At 47.4% G+C, this 23,769-nt stretch overlaps 1 protein-coding gene across 10 annotated transcripts in view; it reads right to left on the bottom strand.

The window, feature by feature from the left end:
• The window catches only part of BAHCC1 (BAH domain and coiled-coil containing 1), a 132,212-nt gene that overhangs the window by 12,612 nt on the left and 95,831 nt on the right, over window positions 1-23,769 (bottom strand). For 9 of the 10 annotated variants that reach the window (XM_061615746.1, XM_061615745.1, XM_061615744.1 and 6 more), the window contains exons 11-22: window positions 22,989-23,669; window positions 18,510-18,709; window positions 17,399-17,535; window positions 16,939-17,064; window positions 6,950-7,064; window positions 5,900-6,167; window positions 4,599-4,784; window positions 3,782-4,089; window positions 3,458-3,559; window positions 2,914-3,046; window positions 2,168-2,282; window positions 1,112-1,187 (exon numbers count right to left, since the gene is read on the bottom strand). In XM_061615746.1, coding sequence (XP_061471730.1) covers window positions 1,112-1,187; window positions 2,168-2,282; window positions 2,914-3,046; window positions 3,458-3,559; window positions 3,782-4,089; window positions 4,599-4,784; window positions 5,900-6,167; window positions 6,950-7,064; window positions 16,939-17,064; window positions 17,399-17,535; window positions 18,510-18,709; window positions 22,989-23,669 — 2,447 coding nt within the window. The remainder of the gene's footprint in view (window positions 1-1,111; window positions 1,188-2,167; window positions 2,283-2,913; window positions 3,047-3,457; window positions 3,560-3,781; window positions 4,090-4,598; window positions 4,785-5,899; window positions 6,168-6,949; window positions 7,065-16,938; window positions 17,065-17,398; window positions 17,536-18,509; window positions 18,710-22,988; window positions 23,670-23,769) is intronic. The other variant, XM_061615753.1, reaches the window with a different exon arrangement.

Genomic DNA, 23,769 nt, shown 5'->3' with positions numbered 1-23,769 from the left:
GAAGGGAGGGGGAAACCAAGAAAGAAAGGAAACCAAAACAAAGGAGAAAGAAGAAGAAAAGTAGATTTACTCAGAAGGAAGCTGGCTGTTAAGGAATTCAGCCAAAACCTAACTGACCACAGCAAGAGGCAGGGTCAGTCTGAAGGGCAGGATGACCCCTCTCTCTGAGCCTGGTGGTCAGAAGTTGGACTCTGCCTGCTAGAGCCAGGAGGAGGTTTCATCCCAAGCCATGGAATGCCCTCCAGGAACTGCCAGGAAATAAAGTGTTGTGTGTACGCAGCCTTAATTTGCATTTGAGCAAGAAGCTGGTATTTCCTCTGTGCCAGAACTCCTTGGTTTTTAAAATTCTGCACAACGGATGATGACTAAGTCTAACTAAAAACACAAGTATCAGCTAAAGCTGTCCCCTCAAAGGGCTCTGCTGAGTTTGGTAAATGGGAGCACTGTGCTGTCAAAACAAACAGCAACTTTTTAGACATCCTATTGGGCACTATGTTGCACAATAGGACATATGGAAGTGTCCCTGGGAAAGGCAGATATCCTGTTCCACACAACATTAAAAGCAAGAAGCCAGCTGTGACTACAAAACTCATGCAGGCCTCACAATAGTCCCAACAGCTATGTGGCTGGTGGAGGATCACCACTGCCACAGACAAATTGGCCTTCAATCAGATGCAATGTGCAAGTGCATCTGATTCACTTAGTAACATCATGTTATGATACTTATGGTTTATTTATATACTGTTTTTGGGCCCAAAGGCCCCCAAAGCAATGAACAGAACTATGCAGGTGTATTCTTGCCTGAATGTACCTTGCCCCCTTTACCCAGGAGCCATGCTATCTCAGGCCCCAATATCCAGAAGACATGGGCCTCCCCAGTGTATCTTGCTTGTCTCAGCCAAAATCCTTCTCTTTCGTGTTCCATGTCAGCTTGTGCTCTGCACATTTGCACAGGGGAGCAGCAATTTTGCTCCCTGCCCCACAGGTAAGTCCCAGATTCATGAATGCACCACTTGCTATTGCTCCCAGTTGCATTCACAGCCCAGCTTCTCCGCCCCCAATTGCCTAAGCAGGCCTGATTAATCCCAGGCCATGATCTTCAGGGACTCACCGCCTCCTGCAGCAGCTGCTCCTGGGAATAGATCCTCTGCCGGTTCCCTCGCTCTCCCTCAATGACGATGCTGTAGCTATGGGAAGGACAAATCAATGGCAGAGATTTATGTACCTGGAAAAGGACTCAGCTTGGCTCATTCTGATAGAGGTGAAGTGGGACGTGCAACCCTCGGTTTGCAGTAGAGAGAACACAACATTTGCCTTTTGGCCCAGCTCAGTGCAGTGGAAGTGCATGGTGCTCATGCGTAGTCCACCATATGAGTATGGGGCCAAGAGCATTTGGTGCTCAATTTGGGGTTAGAAAGGGTGCTCAAAGCTTGGTCCAGGAATGGAGGGGGGGAAATGTGACAGGGATTAACAGCCCAATCCTATACATTATTTTATCCAGAAGTATCTCTCACTTTGATCAGTAGGGCTTACTCACAAGTAAGCATACATAAAACTGTAGTGTAATACTTCCTTTCATTAAAATTAGCAGGATGCTTTATTTTAATGCAGGGTGGGTCACTATTATTTCTGTTTTACAGACAAGCAAAATATGAGAGTTCAGATTAGCAGGAGGAGTGGATACTGGATCTGCATTGCCAAGTATTAGGGTAGAGGTCATCTGCCATTCTGTTTGCAGGTGAGGAAGATGAGGCCCCCATTTTGAATGGAGGTCATGTGATCATTGTTGCAGATGGTCTCTGGGGTAGCCACTTTAAAGCAGGGATGGGAAACCTGTGGCCCTCCAGAAGTTGCTGGACTACAACTCTCATCATCTCTGACCATTGGCCATGCTGGCTGGGGGTGACGGGGAGTTGGGAGTCCAACAACACCTGTAGGGCCAGAGTTTCGCCATTCCTGCTTTAAATGAAAAGATACTTAGATCTGAAGTTAACAGGGACTGCAATTGTCTACAATCATCAGAGAGGAAGCAAGGTCTGGAGTGCAGAGGAAAGAGATTGCCCACTCCCTTAAATGGTGGAGGGTTCCCATTTGATCTTTGGAAGAAACTACTCTCTCTCATTACATCCTTTGCTCATGTTTGTGCTTGGAAAATAGGGGTTCTTACATGTCTGGTGGCTGCAGACTCTTCACACTGCCAGCGTAGAGCAGGCTGTCCTCTTTGGGGATGAGCACACGTAGTCCATCCTGGAGATCATCCTTGTGGATGGCACATGACTGGGCTGCAACCACACAAGGCAGGGCAAGGCATGAACCCACAGTTCAAACTGCTCCCTTATTTCTTTAAACTGACAGACCTTTCCAAAATATATACCATTTGGGATCTGCCTGGGACAGGACACAAACTCTTTAAGAAATCCGGCTGGCCAGCCAACACCACATTTGGGACTGCAGCTCACTTACTGAAAGTCAGTATCACTTTTAGTAAGTACATGATAGAGGGTGGGCTAGAAGATTGGTTAACAGACTTCAGTACTGCATTTCTTGGGAGAAGTTTCCTCAGCCTCAACCACATGTGGAGACTGGGGCTGAGCCAAGAATTCAACCCAGGAGTATGGGCTTCACCACCCTGCATCATCCCGGAGCTGCTCATCCAAGCTACCACTACACAGCTCTTGCCCTGCCAGATATGCACCCCAGATCTGCCCTGGCTCAGTCTTAGTTTCAACGGCAGCACATGTACCACCACATTCCACCTCTAGTATTTTTATTTCCTTCTTTTGTCTGCCTTTGCTCTTGGCTACCCAGCTGTGCAATCAGTGACACTTCCCTTCCTCCCAGTACTTACCAATTCCTCTTTCCCAGCCCAACCTCACTAACCAAATGCTAAAGTGCCATCTTTGGTGTACTCACCAGGGGTTATGTCTTGCTCCGTACCAGTGGGTGGCATCTCTTCTTCTTCGGAGAAGCTGCTGTTATCATCAAATTCAAAGTGATCCTCAATTGCAAAGCTCTCCATCAGCCGGCTGACTGCTCGGCCTTTGCACTGCAAAAGCAAAGAAAAATGTGTCCCCTCGTCCGCTAGTGCCCAAGGTAAGAATGGCTTGAACAAGGATATTCCAAACTCTGAACCAATAGCTAATCCTCATACTCATATTGGCCCTTGCTGGATGGGACCATTTCGCATTGAAGGGTTTTCAGTGCAGTCAGAAGGGCTTGGCCTGGAATGAAGAGGAAGGCTTTCACCTGCTTGCCTCCTTTATTCCTGGAGAGGAATCCCAGTGCCTCCTTGCCTCATCCAGCAAATATCCTGACAGTCACAAGGGGCCCAGGGGCCCTTAGCTCTTCCTCGGTAAACTCTGGTGATGGCCACATAAATCCTGCCTGTTTCAGAGGGTGGCAGGTGGTGCTGACCTACCCATGCCCTGCATTGTAGGAAACGGTGATAATTTCCTACCTGTTTGCTGACCACCTTGTTCTTGACCTTGGTAAGCTTCTTTCCCTTGCTGAGGATGGCCTTGGCATTGCGGGGAGAGAGTGCCAGTGCCCCATTTTTTCTCTGCAAAGGGGGAGGAAGGGAGAAATGAGTTAGGGGGAAGGTCTTGCCCCTTCTTAATTGCCTTGTTCTTAGAAGGACCAGTCTGCTTCACAAGAACACTGTCCTGTTGGCACAACCTTGCTCCTACCCATCAGGTCCCTCCTTCAGCCCAGCAACAGTGCACCTCCCATCCCGCTCCCTTGAGGCCTGTCTCCAGTCTGGTCTGTTTCTGCCCCTGCTCACCCTGAGGGCCGACTGCAGCACTTTGCTCTTCCGTGTGGCTTTCTTGAGGCGTTCACTGTTGAGCTTTCCTGCATCATCCCGTGTTGTGAATGATCGGGCTTGGCTGCCAGAGAATAGGCCCTCATTGGTCGCTGATGTCCCAGGTCCACACTGCAGCTCCTTAGCCTTGCTCTTTAACTTTTTCTTGCTGGAAGCCTCGCAAGATGCTGCCTGGCATACAGGCACCTTTTCCAACCTCCCTACACCAGGCTTCACTGGGCGCTGCTTGATTTTGACTTGGCCCTCAGGACTGGGGATTCGGCAGGGCCCTGTGTGGATACACAACAGTATAATGGTGAAAAAAAGGTGGCCAGGTGGAGACTTCAGACCATGCCTTTGCCAGGTCTTTCTGCTTACACAGCCTGGCTCTCAGAAAAGTATAATAGAAATAAACATATGCAAGTCCATATTTTGGGCAGCCCCTCATTCTTTAGCAGCTTATGGGCCAGTCTGATAGCCTCCCCTCTTTTGAGAATTTGGTTTTAGCATTTAGCAGCAGGAGCTAGATCTCAAGGTCTCCTCTGTAGCTTCTAAAACAGACCCCTACAGATTCCCTGTAATTTAAGAGTCGGGCCCATATGGATCCTTCACAGCCACCTTATATCCTCATGCATGAGTCAGACATAATAATTTGGCAAGAGGGACTGACTGGGAGGTAAGAAGGATCACATACAATCTGTGTCATGTTCTCACCCGGCTTCAGGGCCCTGCTCTCTGCCAGCTGGGGTGGATTCAGAATTTTACCAGTACAGTTTTGCTACTATTCATTTCCCATTACCTAGCAACCCCTGCCTCTCCTTTTTCTTCTTTGCCTTCTGATTGGCTTCCATTTTCACCACCGAGGAAGGAGAGGGGCCGATCACAGCAGGGTTTACTGTCACATGAAGGGTGGAGCTGGTGTCACTAGTCAAGTCATCACCACCACCATCATCATCACTTTCGTAGTCTTTGTGGCGATTGTCATCTGTGGATGGAGAGAAGAGTCAGGGGAAATTCAAGAATGGAGGGAGTGGGCCACCTCAGTATGGGAAGGGGACTCCACATTCTGGACAAATATGGAGAGGGGATGCAAGGCATTTTTCATGACTCCCAACTACATTGATGTCCAAACTTCTGCCATCAATGTACAGCCAGCACAATCACCACATTGTTTTTGAGGCCCATATCTCAGCATGAAATGAGAAGTCAGAGTGCAAAGACAGTGGCTCACAAAATATTTTACTTTGGTGGCTTTACACATCTTGTTGGGGGCCTTTAATTACAACTGCATCTTTTTCATTCATTATTGGCAGCAATCCACTATTTGGGAATCATTGGCTTTGAGTACTACAGCAAAGGTCGAAGGTAGGAGCACCTGGTAAAGCTGCCATGGGATAATCCATGGCAGGGCAAAAGCTCTTAAAACAAAACAAAAGCACACTACCTCCCTCTGTGTCAACCCCACTGCAGACGTGGCCTGTGTATCCCTGTCCCAATCTCAGTTCCTACATCCTGGCTCTTGCCCCTCTTGACAATGTGCCTTTGTTCTTTTAGCTTTGGGGAGTGGAAGCAGGATTTCTGTCTCAGTCTTGGCTTCCTGATAAGATGCCCCAGGACCTCCAGGGGAAACCCATAAAGCTGCAGTCAAACTGGAGCGGACATTGGCCTCAGCAGAGGCCATCACGTGCAGCTATTTTTAAATTCCACAGCTTCCTCTGCTTGCCAGCAGGAAATATGCTGTGCAGCAAGCTCCTAGCCAGAGCTGAAGATAACAGTTTTGCTGGAGGATGGACTTGCCCATGAATGGCTTGGGAGAAATTAATTACACTTTGTCTTCCTTAGTGTTAAGGTAGGAGGATCGGTAGGGATTTTGCATCTTGGAAGCCCAGCAAACTGCCCCACAGGACACACACACGGACACACACACACGCGCACACACTTTCCACAGGGCAGGAGGTCATCAATTGTCTCAGGACCCGAGGGCTCTTTAACCAGCAACAGACAGAACAAGATAACAGCTACAATGTTACTAACATCCTCTCCGCATCTCCACCTTTGCTTCCCAACTAACAGATCCCTCCCTTCCATCCCAATCAGTACCTGCATCAGCATTTCCTGTGCTTGGCTTGACCTCCGAGGTAGTGAGGTCCTGCTGTGGGTATTTGGCAGAAGGTGTTGCTTTGGAGCTGTTGGGTCGAGAGAGTTTCTTTTGGATCCGGGCACCAGGGCTAGGCTCTTTTCTGCGGAAGGGGCCAATGTTTGTGGGCAGGACTTTGCTCTTGACCTTCTGCTTGAGATGAGAGACCTTGTGGACCACACTGGAAGCCAGTTTGCTTTGGGAGCTGCTCTTCTTGCAATGCACCTTCTCCTACAGAACCAGGTGCAGCGTAGAAGCAGGCATGTTACTACCAGCAGAAAGATGCACAGAATTCGCTGGCTCCCACTCCCTCCTGCTCAACTACATCTCAGAATCAGGAAACTGGGAAAGACTCAGGAGAAGGGGAATGCTACAAGGAAGAAGATTCTGCACCTTACCCAGCTGTTCTCCTGCAAGGAAGTTCCACCCTCTTTGTCTTATCTACATGTACTTTTCTGAAAGAGAAACAATGGCCATCCAGTTTCTCTTAAATATTTGAAGATGGTGATCAGGAATCCCCATGTCTCCTTACACCTCTTAAGATCAACTGTTATTTTATATATGTTGTAGGTTTTACATATTTAAATAGCATTTGGGCCCCTGTATGCTACATGTAAAAATAACACGTCAAAATCCTGTGTCAAGGTAACCCAATTTCTGTGATCTGTAAAATAAAAAAATGCAAATTGTACAATTGTGTACATATTTGATTGTTTTGCCTAGTTTATTCTGCTGGGTTTTTATGGGTGGGGTGGGGAAGGACAGCAATATATTGTAGGATGCAGGAGATGTTCACATCTCACATATGCAGATATAGTATTCCACTGATCTTGCTAGGCTGGTCCTTCTGAATGTCAACAGATTGGCTTTAAAAGCAGGGACAGAATATGTCCAAGGCTTTGATCAGGCCTAGCTTGTTCATACAGCTAGTAGGCTACCTTTTACACAACTACCAGGAAGGAAAAAGAAAGAAGAGGATGGCAGTGCAAGATAAAACTTTGTACTGAACTCACCTGGGAGTTTTTGATGCCACCATAAGCAGTCTCTGATATTTTCCTTTTTTTCTTCTTGGGCTCTCCCTCAGCCCGCAGCTCTGCACACAGCAGAGATAAGCTGGCCTTTACTGACCTGTGAATTGGAAAGAATGCTCAATTTGGAGAAAGCCCAGTGGAAATATATGCAGCTCACTGTCGTCTCTATATGGGGGTGGAGGCCATGGACTGATGAGGCACAGGGAAGGAACACCATGCAGAGCTTCTTAAGACAGGCAGGAATTTTTGCCTATGTGTTCAGCATAGACTGAAACTGTTTTCTGCAATTCCATGCAGCATCATTTAGCACAACATGTCATCTACAGCAGGAGTGGGGAACTTTTTTCAGCCCAAGGGCTGCATTCCCTTTTGGACACCCTTTGAAGAGCCCCATGCCAGTGGTGGGTGGGGCCAGAAGCAAAAAAATGGGTGGAGCAAGGACTACAAAATTTACCGTTCTAACCTAGGCTAGCTTACACACACACACACACACACACACACACATTCCTCCATCCAGTCATACAAGAGGCATTATTAGAGTTTAAGGACACTTTCCTGTCAGGTAAAACCACTCAGGATGCAAAGCGGGACTGGTGAGGGATGTGTGGCCTGGAGAGAGTTCTAAGGGCCAGACAGACAGGCCTGGAGGGCTGCATTTGGCTCCCGACACTGAGGTTCCCCACCCTCAATTTACAGACTTGGTTCTAGACTTCATGGCTATAGGAGCAAAATATGCTGGCAAAAGGCTCTGTTTTTCAGGGGTGAGAGTTTTGTGGCCTGCATTGTATTCCTAGTCCTCAATTCTTATCTTCCATTTACATCCCACAACTACTTCACACTTATCCATAATTCTCTTCCATATACAGAGGTTAAAATATCTTAGGTTAGAAGAGCACAGATGACTTTTAACAAGCTTGTACAAAAGAAGCCCATTTGTGCTAAAAATGTATTGGCTTTTGCACAATTTATTTTGAGTACAAAATCAGTATTGCCTGGCGTACAGGTTCTGCGAGTTTCTTTTTGGTAAAAAAAAGTGTGAACATGCCTCATAATAACCACTGTATTCCTAGGGGCCCAAGACATATGCAAAGCATAGATGGAGAATGCCAGGCAAATGTAGCATTTAAGTGCCTGGTTTCTTCCCTTGATCCAGCTATCTTGATCCAGCTCACTAACGTTCTTAAGCAGCTCAGAAGCCTTCAGTCAAGGAACCTCATCCTCCTCTCCCCCTCTTCAGAGCAGGAGGGCACAGCAGGAACTAGGTGCCAAGACATTTGGGTTCTATTGAACTCCACTGTTTCCTGAGAAAGCCACTTGGATGAAGATTGAATTGTGGTAGCCATGTAAAACAGGAGACCAAATTTCTCCTGACTCGTACAAGGACTAGTTAGTATCACTAGAAAATGTCTGAGACTGTGACAGGCAGAGAAACACAGAGTGGGGAAGAGAGTTTTATTATATTGCAGGAGCCCTGTATCATGCGTCCCTATGTTCTGTATGCCCAGATACACATTTACATTCCACTTGATCAGGATCCCGCTATAGGCAGCTTTACACTTCCATTTTCTTAGAAAAATATTCCGCAAAAAACAGAATACAACTTTTAAAAACATAAAGGATGTACATAAATCAGATAAAGTGTTTTCTTAACGCGGCCAAATCATTTTCTAAACACTTCCTGAAGTAGAAAGGTTTTACACATTCCTTCCTAAGGAGCAAGGAGACTCAGACTGAAGTGCAACCCTTTGAGCAGTGCTCTGAAAGTGGTAGAATCATTATTGAGTAAACAGCCCTGCTCCACACCCTGACAAATTTCACCATCTTCCCCAAGGGAATTCGAAACATTCCCTCCCCTATTGATCAAAAAGGATGTGAGGGTTTCACATGGCGAGTTTAGCAGGAGAAGGTGCTTCTAGGGGGCTTAGCCAAAGAGCAACATGGTAAAGCAGCTGGCACCTCTTGCATGGAAGGGCTAAGCTGACACCACAGTGTTGGATGCACACTCCTGTACATGTTTCTTTTTTTCCTTGAGGTGGGGATGATGGCATGCTGTATCCCTCCCACATGTCCTGCTTCTGCTTTAGGAAAGGGAGGAGAAATTCCTGGAGTTTTTATGCCTTCCAGCAACATTCCGGAATGGCTGCCACTTCTGCTGCAGCTCATTAATTCACCAGCTATGGTGGGGGCTTTGGGACAATCACTTCTTTCAGCTGAGCTTGTCAGAAGGTTTTATGTGTAAGGGGATTGCCAGAGGAACTACAGTGTAGCTCCTTCCCAGCTTAACTCCCTCAGCACTGGAGGGATGGCAACGTGAGTTGTATAAGTGGTCTCAGTGCCACTCTTGTGGTCTAGTTGGAGGGAACAGGCTTTATAGGCAGGTGTGGGTGGATATAGGAGCATTTGAGCCTTTTTAGTTTAGAGAAAAGGTGAGTAAGAGACAACATGACAGAAGCACATAAAATTATGCTGAATGCTTGGAGGATTTAGGACAGACAGAAGAAGTACTTCTTCACACATAGCATAGTTTCCTCATAGGGAAGTCGCTCCATCCCCTTGATCATTTTGGTTGCTCATTTTTCTGAACATTTTCCAGCTCTACAATATCCTTTTTGAAGTGATGCAGAATGCAGAATGCACGTATATATAGCCATGGCCAAGACACACCAGAGTCCTTGCCAGCAGCTCTAAGAGTCTGCCGAGCACAGAAATTGATCCCATCATAGAATTCCATCACTTGTATAGAACTCCTGAAAAATGTAGCTCACTGTTTCTTCATCTCATTTTCTATAACCAAATCCTTAACAACTGAAAGGATTCATGGAAAAATATGGGAAGCAGGATAGGTCTTTAAGAGAAGGAAGACAGGGACTTGGAGCCTTGGAGAAGGAATGGGGGTGATACAGAGTTAAGTTGTCTTGCCCTCTTGACTAATGGAAGCTCCATCTTAGCCAGCTCCCCATTTTCCTGGGGCTGCGATGAAACTCCCAGGTAGATTATCATGTCTGATGTGTGATGTTCTTGCATGTACCAAGAAGCTAGGATAAGTCACAGGTTCCCCCTACATATGTCCCAAGCAAATGTGCATGAGAAAATCCAAGGGAATGATCATTACATTAATTCATACACAAAGTTCCTTCTGTGTAGGACTTTGGTAATATGTAAAGTGATCCTAAGAATTTAGCAGAAACAGCCAGCATTTGTTTGAGCTTTTTCTTCATAACCAGCACTGGGGCAAAACTTGGCTAAAGAAAATGAGATGAAGAAGCAGTGAGCTAAATGTTTCAGGGGTTCTATACAAGTAATAGGATTCTATGATGGGGTCAGTTTCTGTTCTCTGAGTATTGCTGCAAGTATACAGACTCTTAGAGCTAATGGCAAGGACTCTGGGGTGCCTTGGCCATGGCTATACGTGTGCATTCTGCATAAACAAAATCAAAATTCTGTGGTCTATCTAAATTACACAATTTGAGCATGTTTGTGCATTCTCTTATTTTACATAAATTATCCTGGAATATAGCAAGGAGCTATATAGGACACTGTAGTGCAAATCTCACTGGGCAACCTTTTTAGCTCTGGGGATCTTGGCAGGCAGGCATCACCCATATGGGATTTTCCGGCTGATAGGACTGGCGCTCCTGTCGAAGCCCTGGCTAATCTGTGGAATGCAGAGATGACCCGGGCAGTGGACACGATCGCTCCTGCGCGCCCTCTCCTTTGTAGAGCTCATACAGCTCCTTGGTATACTCCGGAGCTAAGAGTGATGAAGCAAGATAGGAGACGGCTTGAGCGGAGTTGGAGATGAACTCCCAACAAATGCAATTATGCGCTGGTTTGTGCTTCTACCAAGCGGTATGTAGGTGCGGTGAGGGCGGCGAAGAAACAACATTTCGCCGCCACTATTAAGTCATCTCTCCCCCGCCCAGCGGAGCTTTTTAGAGTTGTCCGAGGGCTACTCCACCCTGGCCCACAGGACATGGTAGATACATCGGTAGCCCGCTGTAATGAGTTTGCTAAGCACTTCCAGCATAAGATCTCATGCATTCGTCGGGACCTAGATTCCCATTTTATGACAGTTAGTCCTAATGAGGTGTCTGGAACACAGTCTAGTCATGTTTTGTTGGATGAGTTTCAGTCGGTTCAGTTCGAGGACGTGGACAAGGTGCTTGGACAGGTACGTGCAACCACTTCGGTACTTGATCCTTGCCCCTCTTGGCTTATAAAAACTAGCAAGGATGGAACAGCTGGCTGGGCCAAGGAAGTGATAAATGCCTCTTTACGAGAGGGAGTGGTCCCTGGCTGTCTGAAAGAAGCGGCGGTGAGACCACTCCTGAAAAAGCCTTCCTTGGACCCAGAGGACTTTAACAACTATAGACCAGTGGCAAATGTTCCATTCTTGGGCAAGATCTTGGAACGAGTGGTTGCTGACCAGCTCCAGGCGCTATTGGATGAAACCGATTATCTAGACCCATTTCAGTCGGGTTTCAGACCTGGTTTTGGCACTGAGACGGCCTTGGTCGCCCTGTGTGATGACCTATATCGGGAGAGAGACAGAGGGAGTGTAACTCTGTTGATTCTCCTTGATCTCTCAGCGGCTTTTGATACCATCGACCATGGTATCCTTCTGGAGAGACTTGTGGAGTTGGGTGTTGGAGGCACTGCTTGGCAGTGGTTCCGCTCCTACTTGGCGGGCCGTCTCCAGAAGATAATACTTGGGGAACATTGCTCAACCCCGTGGGTTCTCCAATATGGGGTCCCGCAGGGTTCGGTCTTGTCTCCCATGCTCTTTAATATCTATATGAAGCCGTTGGGTGCAGTCATCCGGAGTTTTGGAGTGCGTTGTCATCAGTACGCTGATGACACGCAGCTCTACTTCTCCTTTTCATCTTCTTCAGGTGAGGCGGTCGATGTGCTGAACCGTTGTCTGGACGCGACAATGGACTGGATGAGAACTAACAAACTGAGACTCAATCCGGATAAGACTGAGATGCTGCTGGTGGATGGTTTCTCTGGTCAGATGGTGGATACATACCCTGTCCTGGATGGGGTTACACTCCCCCTAAATGATCAGGTTCGTAGTTTGGGAGTCGTTTTAGACTCTTCCCTATCACTCGAGGCCCATGTAGCCTCGGTGGCACGGAATGCGTTTTACCAACTTCGGTTGGTAGCCCAGCTACGTCCCTATCTGAGTAAGGAGGACCTTACATCAGTGGTTCATGCTCTGGTAACCTCACGTTTGGACTACTGCAACGCGCTCTACGTAGGGCTACCTCTGAAGATGGTTCGGAAGCTACAGCTAGTGCAAAATACGGCGGCCAGACTGCTAACAAGAACTAAGCGGTCTGAGCATATAACACCTGTTCTGGCTCGCCTGCACTGGCTTCCAATGTGCTACCGGGCCAGATTCAAAGTGTTGGTATTAACCTATAAAGCCTTATACGGCGCGGGACCACGATACCTGCAGGAACGCCTCTCCCGTTATGAACCGGCTCGTACACTACGGTCTACTACGAAGGCCCTCCTCCGGGTCCCGACCCATAGGGAGGCCCGGAGGGTAGTAACAAGATCTAGGGCCTTCTCAGTGGTGGCCCCCGAATTGTGGAATAGTCTCCCCGAGGAGGTACGCCTGGCGCAGACACTATTATCTTTTCGGCACCAGGTTAAAACCTTTCTCTTCTCTGAGGCATTTTAATCTAAGTTATTTATGTAAATGTTGTAATTGGTATTTTAGATGATGTACTTTTATATTTGTTATATTGATCTTGTAATTTTATTATTGTATATGTTTCTATGTTTGCCGCCCAGAGAGCTGTTTGCTAGTCGGGCGGGATATAAGCTGAATAAAATAAAAAAATAATAAATATACTTTCAAGCATATCTCTGTAGCTATAAGCTCTAGAAACTTGTTTAAAAAAAGGAAAAGGGAAAGAAATAAGCTGAGAGTTCATTCAAGATGAATTGAATGACCAGCACCACATTATGTCTTTCTTCTGTGCTCCCCTGGAATCTCAGCATATGCAAGGTCATGTTCTTAGGAGGAGTGAGGTTGTTGCTCCAGAGACATCCATCCCTGGCTTTTCCATGGAAAAACGCATGGCTCAGTAAAGCCTGTAAAGAGGAGAGAGCTCCAAAGTTCCTGCTGCCAGGGTGCACTTGCTGCTCCCTTACAAACATTTCTTGTTACCTAGCGTATGTACGCCTCGTTAGAGCAGCCTAGATGAGAGGATGATCTCATCTGGCACATTAGAAAGGAGCAATGAAGGTATATGCTGCTTGATGTTGGAAGAAAAGGAACAGGAAGTGGCAAAGGCATCACTGTACAATGTTGCAAGCAACCCAGAATAAAGAACAGAAAACAGCTGAAGGAGGTTACACTCCCTTTCTAAAATAAATAAGCAAGTAAGTAATCAAGTCAGGCCTTATCTTACACCTTCTAAATCAGCCTTCCCCATTCTGGTCCCTTCCAGATGTTTTGGACTACATTCTTCCATCAGCCTAGTTATCTTGGCTGAGGCTTATGGGAGTTGTAGTCCAAAACATCTACAGAGCTCCAGGTTGGGGAAGGCTGTTATAAAGGATCTGCTCTGCAATGCTTTGGCAATGCTCTCACAGCTTGTGCTCCTAGCATAGTAAATATGAAATGAATTAGCTCCCTGAAGGCTTTGCCCCATCCCCCATGGCTGGCTGGCTGCCCACTCTTGATCTCCAATGCTCGTTAGTTCTAATTGCTCCGCTCCAGCACCCAGAGAAGCTGCCTCTTGTTTGCTCCACCCTGGGAATGCAGCCCAGGGTTTGAGGCTGCACAAACCCCTTCTTCCCAAGACGGCTTCTGTTCACACTCCTCTCTCGGGCCTTGCCCCTGTACCTCAACCTTTTGACCCAGTGCCGACCCTGGAGCTGGTGCCAAATTCCATTCTGGCGGCTGCGGCAGGAAAGGAAGGAGGGAATTCCCTGGTTAAACAGAGGGATGGGAAGGGAGCAGAGCACCCTGAGGCAGGCAAAGAGCCACAGACAAAAGAACAGGCTGGCTTAGGAGCGGCAAGCAACTCAAGGCTTCAGATAAGGGCAAGCCCCCAACCTTTGCACTTCAGCATATTCTAACAGGGAATTACCATGGCTCAAGGCCACAGCTCAGTTCCGGGGAGTGGCTGGAGGGAGGCAAGCTTGGCAGGAATCTTTGCTCAGCGTGGGAAGCTCAAGGAAGAGGAATGTTCCCGATAGGAAGGAGGCCAAGGGGCTGGACCTGCAGCTGCCATAGAAGCATATGCTTTTTCAGTGAGGCCAAAAGCTTCTGCCTGATACACATGGAAGGGATGCCACGATGGCTGGGAGCCTTGGCCTGCATGCAATAACGGAATCCTACGCCATGGTTGTTGCTGGGCCAGGTTTACAAGGCAGGCACATGTGCAATAACGCAAATTAACACAGCAGGAAATAATGTAAGCCACCATTCAATACTTTGGTCTGTGGAAAAGGTTTGATTTGATATGTGCTCTTGTGTGAACATTCCTAGGTAGGGATGTGTCACTGGTTTTTGTTGTGTTTATGGACTTTTGGAATTGGCATCCCTCATATTGAGGCCATCTTGTAACATCATAGAAAAGCACCAGCTACCACAGACTCTGAACCCATTGTAGTGAACAGAACAGGTTGCACCTCTTACAGCTATTATTTAGCTTGCAACTCATGGATGTAAAAATACTCCGTAAGTACAAAGATTAGAAATTGAGAGTTATGTCCCAAATATACATTCAACTCTGTCACATGAGCATAACCCCAGTCCCCACTCCAAAGATAGTGACAACATCACCAATGGCAAGGCCGTTAGTGGAATGTAGTGACACTATTGTCAGCTGGAGCCACATAAGAAAAACAATAGCTCTTTGAAGTCATGAAGGCAGTATGCTGAGCTGTTGTTCCCCATGTTACAGAAAATCATCCCCCCCCCCCGCGCTGTGGTCCATGGTACGACATACTTTACAGGTTCTTTTAAAAATGTTTTATCAGGGACCACATCAGGATAAAATGTCTATGTCTCAATACCCCCTTTAAGTCTCTGAAAAACTACCATCAATAAAGAGCCTTGGTTCATCACAGGTAATGAGAATGGTCAAATATATGAGTTTTAAGTGGAAGAGTTTTACAACCTTGTCTTTCCAAGCAGTAGGGAATTCTGCCACTGTGGAACATTTTAGAAGTCATGGAATTCAAAGGATGCAATTCCATATCAGCGTGGCGGGAGCTTAGCTGTCATGATTTGCTCAGGTGCATGATTTGCATGATTTGCACACACTGCTGGAGTGACTTCTAGAATCACCATGGTATGGTGGGAAAGACTGGCGTTTGGGGGTCTTGTTTCCAGCCTTCATTTGAGCTCTTCTCCACTGTTCCTCTGATGTCATAGGGTACTTTAGTAAAGCCAAAACAAGGACTGCCTTCCAAATCCCCTAAAATGGATTCCCTTTTGAACTTGGTTTTGCATAAACCTACACAGCTCTGCAAGATTTGGGGAGGGAACAAGAATAAATCCACACAAAAATGGCAGGGGTGAAGAGTGGGAAAGGGAGACTGGGAGGAAGGAATGGGAGAAGGCAAGCAAGCCCTGGAAGATTTCCATGAGCCATATGGTAGAGCCATGTTGCAACCCAAAGCCAACACTAACTGCTTTTTTTCCCCTGTAACCTTCACTACATTTGCTAATGTTTTGTGACATAAAACCTAGAGATTAATTTTTTTCTTCTGTCTTAATTGAAGGAACCATTTAGTACAGATTTAACTATTATTACCAAATCATCAGGATTGATGCAGCGCACACACGCGTGCTCCAATCATGTTTGGACTAGCTTGGAGGATTTATGCAAATGGGCCTGCCGGGAGAGGCAATTTGTAGCAGAGAAGGACAATTATACAGGGCCCGTGAGTGCGGGAATGACTGTGCCGGGCGGCTAATGGATAATCATAAAGCGCCAGCAGCAATGAACACCACTGCAGCGTGACCAATGACTTTATACAGCACAGATAAAGAGGCTTTTATGCAACGCTGCCTTCCTCTTCAAAGAGGGGCAATTCTTCCCCCAGAGCAGTGCAGGAGGCAAGGCAGACATGTGGTGGGGGAGCACAGGGAAGCATCTCTCCAGCCCTGTTGTTCCCCCAAGTCCTGATGTCCATTACAATGTTCAAGGGATATCTCTGCACTTGGTGTTGAAATGCAACCACTTCTGGGTGAAGGTAACAGTAACAGCCATGAACAACAGGAAAACACTTTGACCTCAAACTACTCCATTAACACCACCAACACTTTCTTTCTCAACACAAACAGTGCTCTATAATAGTTACACTACAAACACAGGGGATTTGGGGGAGGGCTGTCTTTCTCCCTCTCGCTTCCTTGGCCATTTTACTGGCTTTCACAATAGTGCAACAGAGGGCAAGTACACGCCCACACACACATCCTTGTACACAACACCCACTCTAGGAAACATAAGCAGAACAGATACTTGTAAATCTATTTTGGGGCAACTGAATGCATACAGGAGTGCTGAAGCCTTACTGTACTTGCTACTCTTCTCTGCAGCCCCTCTCTCCCCTACCCCCACCCCATCCAGGTTCTGAGACTGGAAATGAGCCCAGCTAGGGAGGGGGGAATGCAAGGATGGGGAGAGAAGGGGCTCTGGGAAGGAAAGCAAAGGGTGGAGGAAAGGTTCAGTCTCCTTCCCCTCGCTGCTTTTGCAGGTGCTTGATGGTGATTCACATTTGACCACACAACCCTGCCAGTGTCATGTGTAGTTCTGCCCTTGCAGGGATGCATACGCCATTGCTTGCATTCATTGTAATGCACAAGCAATTATGTGCGTGCACACATTCATTAATGCACACCCACACTTCCTCATGCTCGCAATGCTGAAATGCAATGTTGTGCACACACAGTGCTATGGTGCTCTTCCCACCCCTGCCAGTCAAGCCAGATCACTCACTTGACCTTCCTGCTGTCGCTCTTGCCAATCGAGCCCTGGCGTAGTGAGCTGAGTGTACTGGAGTGCTTGCGCTTTCTAGGTCGCCCTGGTCCCCGTCGAGCCGGACTCCGAGAGCTCTCATCTCGCCTACAGGCAACAACCACAATAAATCCAGAGGAAAAGGACAAGCACTCCCCTAGCTTCCATTTGGAAGAGCCAGTGTTGGGTGCGTGGGTGATATGCCTTAAGTTTACAAGGCTGAAGAGGCCTTCGAAACTCTTGGTGCAAGCAATCCCTTTGCTTGCTTGGACTTCAGATGCTGCAACAGACAGATCAACCCAAAGACCTGGTGTTTCTTTCACATCTTTGCCCTTCTCTCCTGCCTTCAGTGTTACTTGGCCTTACCCACATTCCTTCAGGCAAATAGGCTGGGCACCCCTCACTGGAAACTTGTGAAAGGCGAAGAAGCTGAGACACTCACTCGTGGTCATGCCGCCTCTGCAGCTTGGCCAGTTCCCGTTGTTTCTCCTTGTAGCGCCTCTGGAGTTCTGCTAGTCGCAGACGCATCTCTACCTCCTGAGTGTCCAGGTTCTCAATGGCTGCTTTCAAAGGGCAAACCTGTGGGGAGAGAGACAAGGCTTCTTTATCATGACAGAAAAGCAAGGCACCATGGGCCATGTTTTGCCTGTTCTTTCATTTCAGGCCTTTTGTATGGCTTCTCTTTTTCCTTGGTGTTGCAGACCCGAGAACCTCCTGAGATGATAAAGTGGCGTGGAAGGCTAGCTGGCTTGATGTACTTGCTGGAAAGCTGACCTACAGGTACCAGAAAGCAAGGTTCTGCACCACATCACTGCCTAGTTCTATTGCCGCACCTTACTGAGTGCCTCAGGGGAAGAAATATGAGTCCCCAAAGGGGGGGGGGACAACCAATGTTGCATTTCCAAGGATTTTAAAAGCATTGATCCAATTATTCCCTATGGCAGCTACGAGGCTTCAGTAAAGCAGGGGGTTCTCATCAGGTAAGATGGCTGGATATTCTGCAAGTTGAAAGGGAATAGAGCACATGTGATTCAGAGGCAGGCAACACACAATCATTCTGATTTTGTCTTGTCAGCACCAGAACTGTGTCAGGCTGGAATGACGGAAAGCTGGAAAGAACATTATCTGTTCTACCTCTGCTGTAGGAGGAGGCAGGAAGTCTCTGAATGCCAGTTGCCAGGAAACACGTGTGGGGAGAGTGCTGTATCCTTTAGCACCGTTGCCAGTGCATGTGAACATTCTGCAAGGGAAGATACCTTTCAGGAGCCTAGGATTAGGGGGAGGGGGGCCTTCCGGCTTCACATAGGCATCTGGTTGGCCTCTGTGAGAAGAGGATGCTGGACTAGATGGGCCATTGGGCCTGATCTAGCAGGGCTCTTCTTATGTTTATTGTGATTTTTAAAACTAATTTAATGTTACTTGTTATCTGCCTTGGAAGTTTTTGTATCCTCAATGGTGGGACATAAATTACTGTAATCAACAAACAAGCATTCCTCTCTAGCAATTGTCCTCCACCAGTTCCATCTGAAATGGCCTGGATGGAAGATACTTACAGGTTTGGTCTTAGGGGTCCAGATGTATTTGTGGCGGGAGACCCGCATGCGAGGACGCAAATCCACACAAGGTGCAGCATCTGCCAGGTCGAGGAGGTCAGGTGGGCTACTCTTCAGGCCAGTAGCCTCAACAAGTGCCCAAGCTGCAGCAAGGGTGGCCAGGCTTTGCAAATTGAATGCTGCCAGGTCTTCATCTGGCACTGTGGGAAGTAGAAAGGTGAAAGATGTGGGAAGATCATTCTCATCCATGGGACAAAGATATATACATTAGAATACCATACACCTTGGTATTTAGATTTTATTGGGTACATCCAGGCACAAAGAAGAGGACAGTCACAATCTGAGCAACCACAATGTGAGTTATATGCTATCTTCAACTCAAAAGCAACCTTCGGTGGTGACTGAGTGCAGGCAAGTGTCTTGGGCTTGTTTGTGCTGCTAGCCACATCTTAGAAGTCTACTTTTCTGTAGAAACTCCAGCTCTGCTCCTTTCTCATACACATAGCCTCCACATCTATTAATAAGGGCTAGACAAATGTAGTGGGTGAAAGAGGTGAGCCTGGGCACCATCCTCACTTAGAACAACAAGCTCTGGAGTTGGAAGAGGGTGTGAGCAAGGCTGAATCCTACCTTGCCCCTGTCCACTCCACTCTCCATACACCACTGCTTGAAGCCATTAGGCACATGGTCATGTTTATCTCAGGCACATACCACACATCCATTCAGGCAGAGGGGAAGTTATTGGGATGCCACATGCCTCAGTGGGGGAGGGCAGAGAAAGCAATCTGAACTGAGGGGCAGCAACCAGGAGCCAGCATGGTCTGAACTTAGGGGAAATAAGGGCCTCTCGAGATAGCATCAAACTTGGAAGGAAGCTTTGGGAGGAAGCCTTGCTCAGAGGGGGATGGCTTTTAAGGGTATAACATAGTTAACCAGCTACAAATTTAAGAGGCCCTGGAGATTACATGCAGATGGAGGAAGGGGAACGGAGAGGCACAGATAAAGGTCTGCTGTGTATACCTTTGCTTTGTGTTTGTGCCTGTGAAAGTGCCTGCACACACGTGCAAGGAGGCATGTAGGGGAGCCCTTGTATGTGGTTTCCGTTCCACTGTGGGCAAAGAACAGTTCCGGTGTGTGAGTAGTAACCGTTTGTATATAGATGAAAAGCACAGACTTTGCTTAGCCACAGGGGGTGATAACTATCTGCATATGTGGGTTGGTGCAGACCCCTCCACCAGGGAGACAGGAAACTGGGAGGCTTAAAACGGCGGCAGAAAGGTGGTAGAGACTAAAAAAAGCTAAGCTTTCACTATTTTAATTCTACCAACATTTTTTTAAACTCCCAAGCTCGGGACACTCAAAAGCACTAAAAAGGTCTCAAGAGCTATGAGATTCTGAAACAGGAAGCATCAGAATAACGTGGAGGCCTGCCAACCCTTTCTCACTGGAAGGTGTTCACTGGTTAACACAGCTGAATAAGACAGGCATTTTCCAGATTTTTATGGCTACAATATGCTCATAATAATAGGCCTATCCCAAGTTTCTACTCCACCCAAATTCAGGGTCCAGATTAGAGAATAACCCTCCCCATATTGGTTTCTGTATGCAGCACAGAGTAGCTGCTTCAACAGTTCTTGCCTCCCAGACTCAGAAGGGGTTAACTCCTCTTTTGAGAGCTAAAATCAAGGGTTGAGCTGCTCCTGTCCCAACAGCAGTGACTAGGCAAGCCCCCTTATGTGCTGTCTGAGCCCTGATTTCACTCAGCTGTTTGGCGGTACGCCAGATTCCATGTCTCTAGGGAGAAATCACTCCATCCCCAGGACCAAGGATAAGCAACCTTATGGGCAGCTCTCTCCTTTATAGCAACTATTATGAAATACACAGTTCTCCCTAGCTAGCCACCAGGATATTGAGGAACTTAAAGATGACAGTTGAGGCTTGAGATAGGGAGTCTATATTTCATAAAACACTGCATATAGAGCACCAGCATAGGTGAAACACTCTCTGGTCATATGTCACTCTTCGGTTTGCCTTGGTTATAAGATAGCATTTTCAACTTCCTCAACAACAAGGTACAGCCGGGTTTGGATGCTTCCTGCCCAGGTAGCACCTCCCCCCTCTCACACACACAACATAGGTGTACAGGGTTGTAAAAGAGAGAGCACCACTACTCTATGGAAAGGAAGCGATGAGGGGAGTACTGGGGAGGTAGAGGCTCCTGACCAAAAAGAATCCCCCTCCCAAACCATCCCAACCAGGGACAATATTTCAATTTACTAGATATTGACTGTTAGACTTGCTAGACTGCATTAGTATTTTTATTCTAGATTTTTATTGTGATATCGACAGTATGCATATTGTTTTGTGTTTTAGCTCTCCCAGCCTGTTGAGGAAGCTGTGGGGCCAAGAAGGTAAGCTTGCTGGCGAGCTGTGATCTCTAGTGGAGAACTTATGAACATAAGAAGAGCCTGCTACATCAGGCCCAATGGCCCATCTAGTCCAGCATCCTGTTCTCACAGTGGCCAACCAGATGACCATTGGAAGCTTGCAAGCAGAACCCAAGTGCAAAGAGCACTCTCCAGTCCTGCAGCTTCCAGTAATCGGTTTTCAGAAGCACACTGCCTGAGACTATGGAGGAAGAGCACAGCCATCATGGCTAGTAGCCATTGATAGCCTTTTTCTTCATGAATTTGTCTAATCTTCTTTTAAAGCCATCGAAGTTTGTGGCCATCACTGCCTTTTGAGGGAGTGAATTCCATAGTGCGCTGTGTGAAGAAGTACTTTCTTTGCAATCTTCCAACATTCAGCTTCATTGAATGTCCATGAGATCTAGTGTTACTAGAGAGGAAGCAAAAGATTTTCTCTACCCGCTCTCTCCATGCACTGCATAATTTTATACACTTCTATCATGTGTGACTCATCTTTTCTCTAAACTAAAAAGCCCAATATGTTGCAACCTTTCCTCATAGGGGAATCATTCCATCCCCTCAGGAGGCTAGGGTTGTGGGCAGGACTGTTTGAGAAGTGCAAGGGGGAAGGAGGGAGCTGAGCTGCATCTCAGACGTGAAAATGATGTGGATTCACCCTTTGATTGCCATCTGTTCAATGCCAACATTGGATAGCTAACGGAAGAGCAAGGGAGTAGGGCTCTGGCATGGTTGCAAATACATCTACTGCCAGCTTCAGCTGGTATGCCAACTGTGACTATTTCTGGACTGTGATAGCCTGACTACAGTGGTCGATGAACTGGTAACCTCAAGACTCAATTACTGTAACTCTCTTTATGTGAGGCTACCCTTGCATCTGGCCCAGAAGTAGCAACTAGTGCAGAATGCAGTGGCCAAACTGTTTACAGCAGCAGATTACTGACATGGTACCTGCTGCTGAAAGAGCTGTACTGATTGCCAATTTGCTACTGGGCCAGGTTCAAGGTATTTGTGTTAATTCACAAATCCCTAAACAACTTGGGCCCAAAGTACTGTAAGAGCCACCTGACTCCCTGTGTTCCATCTCAATCACCAAGATCTTCTGATGGGACACTTTTGGTGGTTTCCCATGCCCCTGAGGTTTGGCTGGCCTCTGCCAGGGACTGAGACTTTAGTGTGGCAGGCCCTGCCCTGTGGAACTCCCTACCAACAGAGGTTCGGCAGGATCCATCTCTTCTTTCTCTTTCAGGCATCTTTTGAAAACTGAATTTTTTAGACAGGCCTTTTAACATGATTTTTTTCTTCCAACCAATGCAGTATTTGTTGATGCTTTTATTATTGTCTTTAATTATATTTTATTAGTTTATAATTTTATAATGTCTTTGTATGTTGTAAGCTGCCTTGATGTACCTTTATGAAAAGTGTGGCTTATAAATACTTATTTTATTTATGTATTTAAGTCCTAAAGGCACAAACTTGACAGACTTTTCTCCAAAGTCTGGGGGGGAAATTCCAGGACTTCTGGTTCCAGTCCCAAGACAAAGTTCCCATCATGAATAAGCTTTCAGGCTCCAACTGGTTATTGTCATTTCTTCATATCCCAACATGCAGAGGAGCGGTGATAATCTCCTTCCTGGTCAGGCAGAAGGCAGAGCCACATATAGCAGGGATGGGAAAACATTGGCCCTCCCAGATTGTTGGACTCCAACTCCCAACACCCCAGCCAACAAGGCCAACAGTCTTGGAAGGGAGCTGGAGCTGAGCAACATCCGGGAGGGCCACCGGTTCCCGTCCCTGGCATATACGAGAGAGCAAGTTCCTCAGCTCCTTTAATGACACTGGACATTTGATCCCATCTCTGACTCTTGTCAGACTGCCCTTCTTAACTGAGGAAGCAAGCAGCCTGTAGATACAATCAACAAAATGGGCAACAAAGAATTCAGACAAATACAGAGTCTCGGGATTCCCCTTCCCATACTCCACCTCGTTGCTTCCTTCCTTCCATGATAGTGATGAAAGAGACAAGATGGCTCCCCCCCCCAAGCTTCCTTACCATGGGTGGCAGTATCGCACTGCTGCCGTCGGAGTTCCAGTTCTGCCAGCTCACTGAGCAGGGCAATGCCAGGAATCCCTGAATTGCATCGAGAGGGCACGGGAAAGGGATCTGCAGGAGGTGGAGACTCCAAGGTTGGGAGCTCACCCAAATCAATGCTGGCAGCGATGAGGGCATCCAGGCCACACAGTGCCACCTGCACATTGGTATGCGCCAACAGGACATCTGGTGAGCCAGCATCACTCTCATCCTCCTGGCAGTCATCTTCCAGTGCTGCAGCTGGGCTGTTCTCCACAGCCATCACCTCTGGGGAAGGCCCTGGAACAGCAGCATCTGGCCTAGGCTCCTCCTGACGTTCCTGTGGGGCAGAGTCCAAGCCATCCAGGCTGTCCCCGACCAGCAGGGGGCAACATGGGGTCTCCTTGGCCAGTTCCGTGGAGCCCGGCCTCTGGGGATGCACAAGGAGATGGGGAGCGGGAGAGGGTTCAGTGTCTCCTGCCCCACTGGGTGAGCTAGCTTCTGCCTCACATTGTGGCTCCTGCTCTGGTGGGAAGGTGCGTGACTGTTCAGGCTCAGCTGCCGTGGAAACAGTTTGCATAGTGTCAGGATCAGCTGGGTCCAGGGGTAAAGGTGATGCATAGCCCAGACCAGCCACAGGGTAGGAATAACCAGGGGGAAGATCTAGAGAAAGAAAAAAGAGTGTTAGGATAAGCCATGGCAAAAAAGGACCATACAGAGTCATCTTGGATTCTCCAAACTACAAGTAACATATCTCAAACTC

The sequence above is a fragment of the Rhineura floridana genome, chromosome 3 (genome assembly GCF_030035675.1).
Source record: "Rhineura floridana isolate rRhiFlo1 chromosome 3, rRhiFlo1.hap2, whole genome shotgun sequence".
Classification (NCBI taxonomy): domain Eukaryota; kingdom Metazoa; phylum Chordata; class Lepidosauria; order Squamata; family Rhineuridae; genus Rhineura; species Rhineura floridana.
This window is presented reverse-complemented; position numbering and strand designations above follow the sequence as displayed.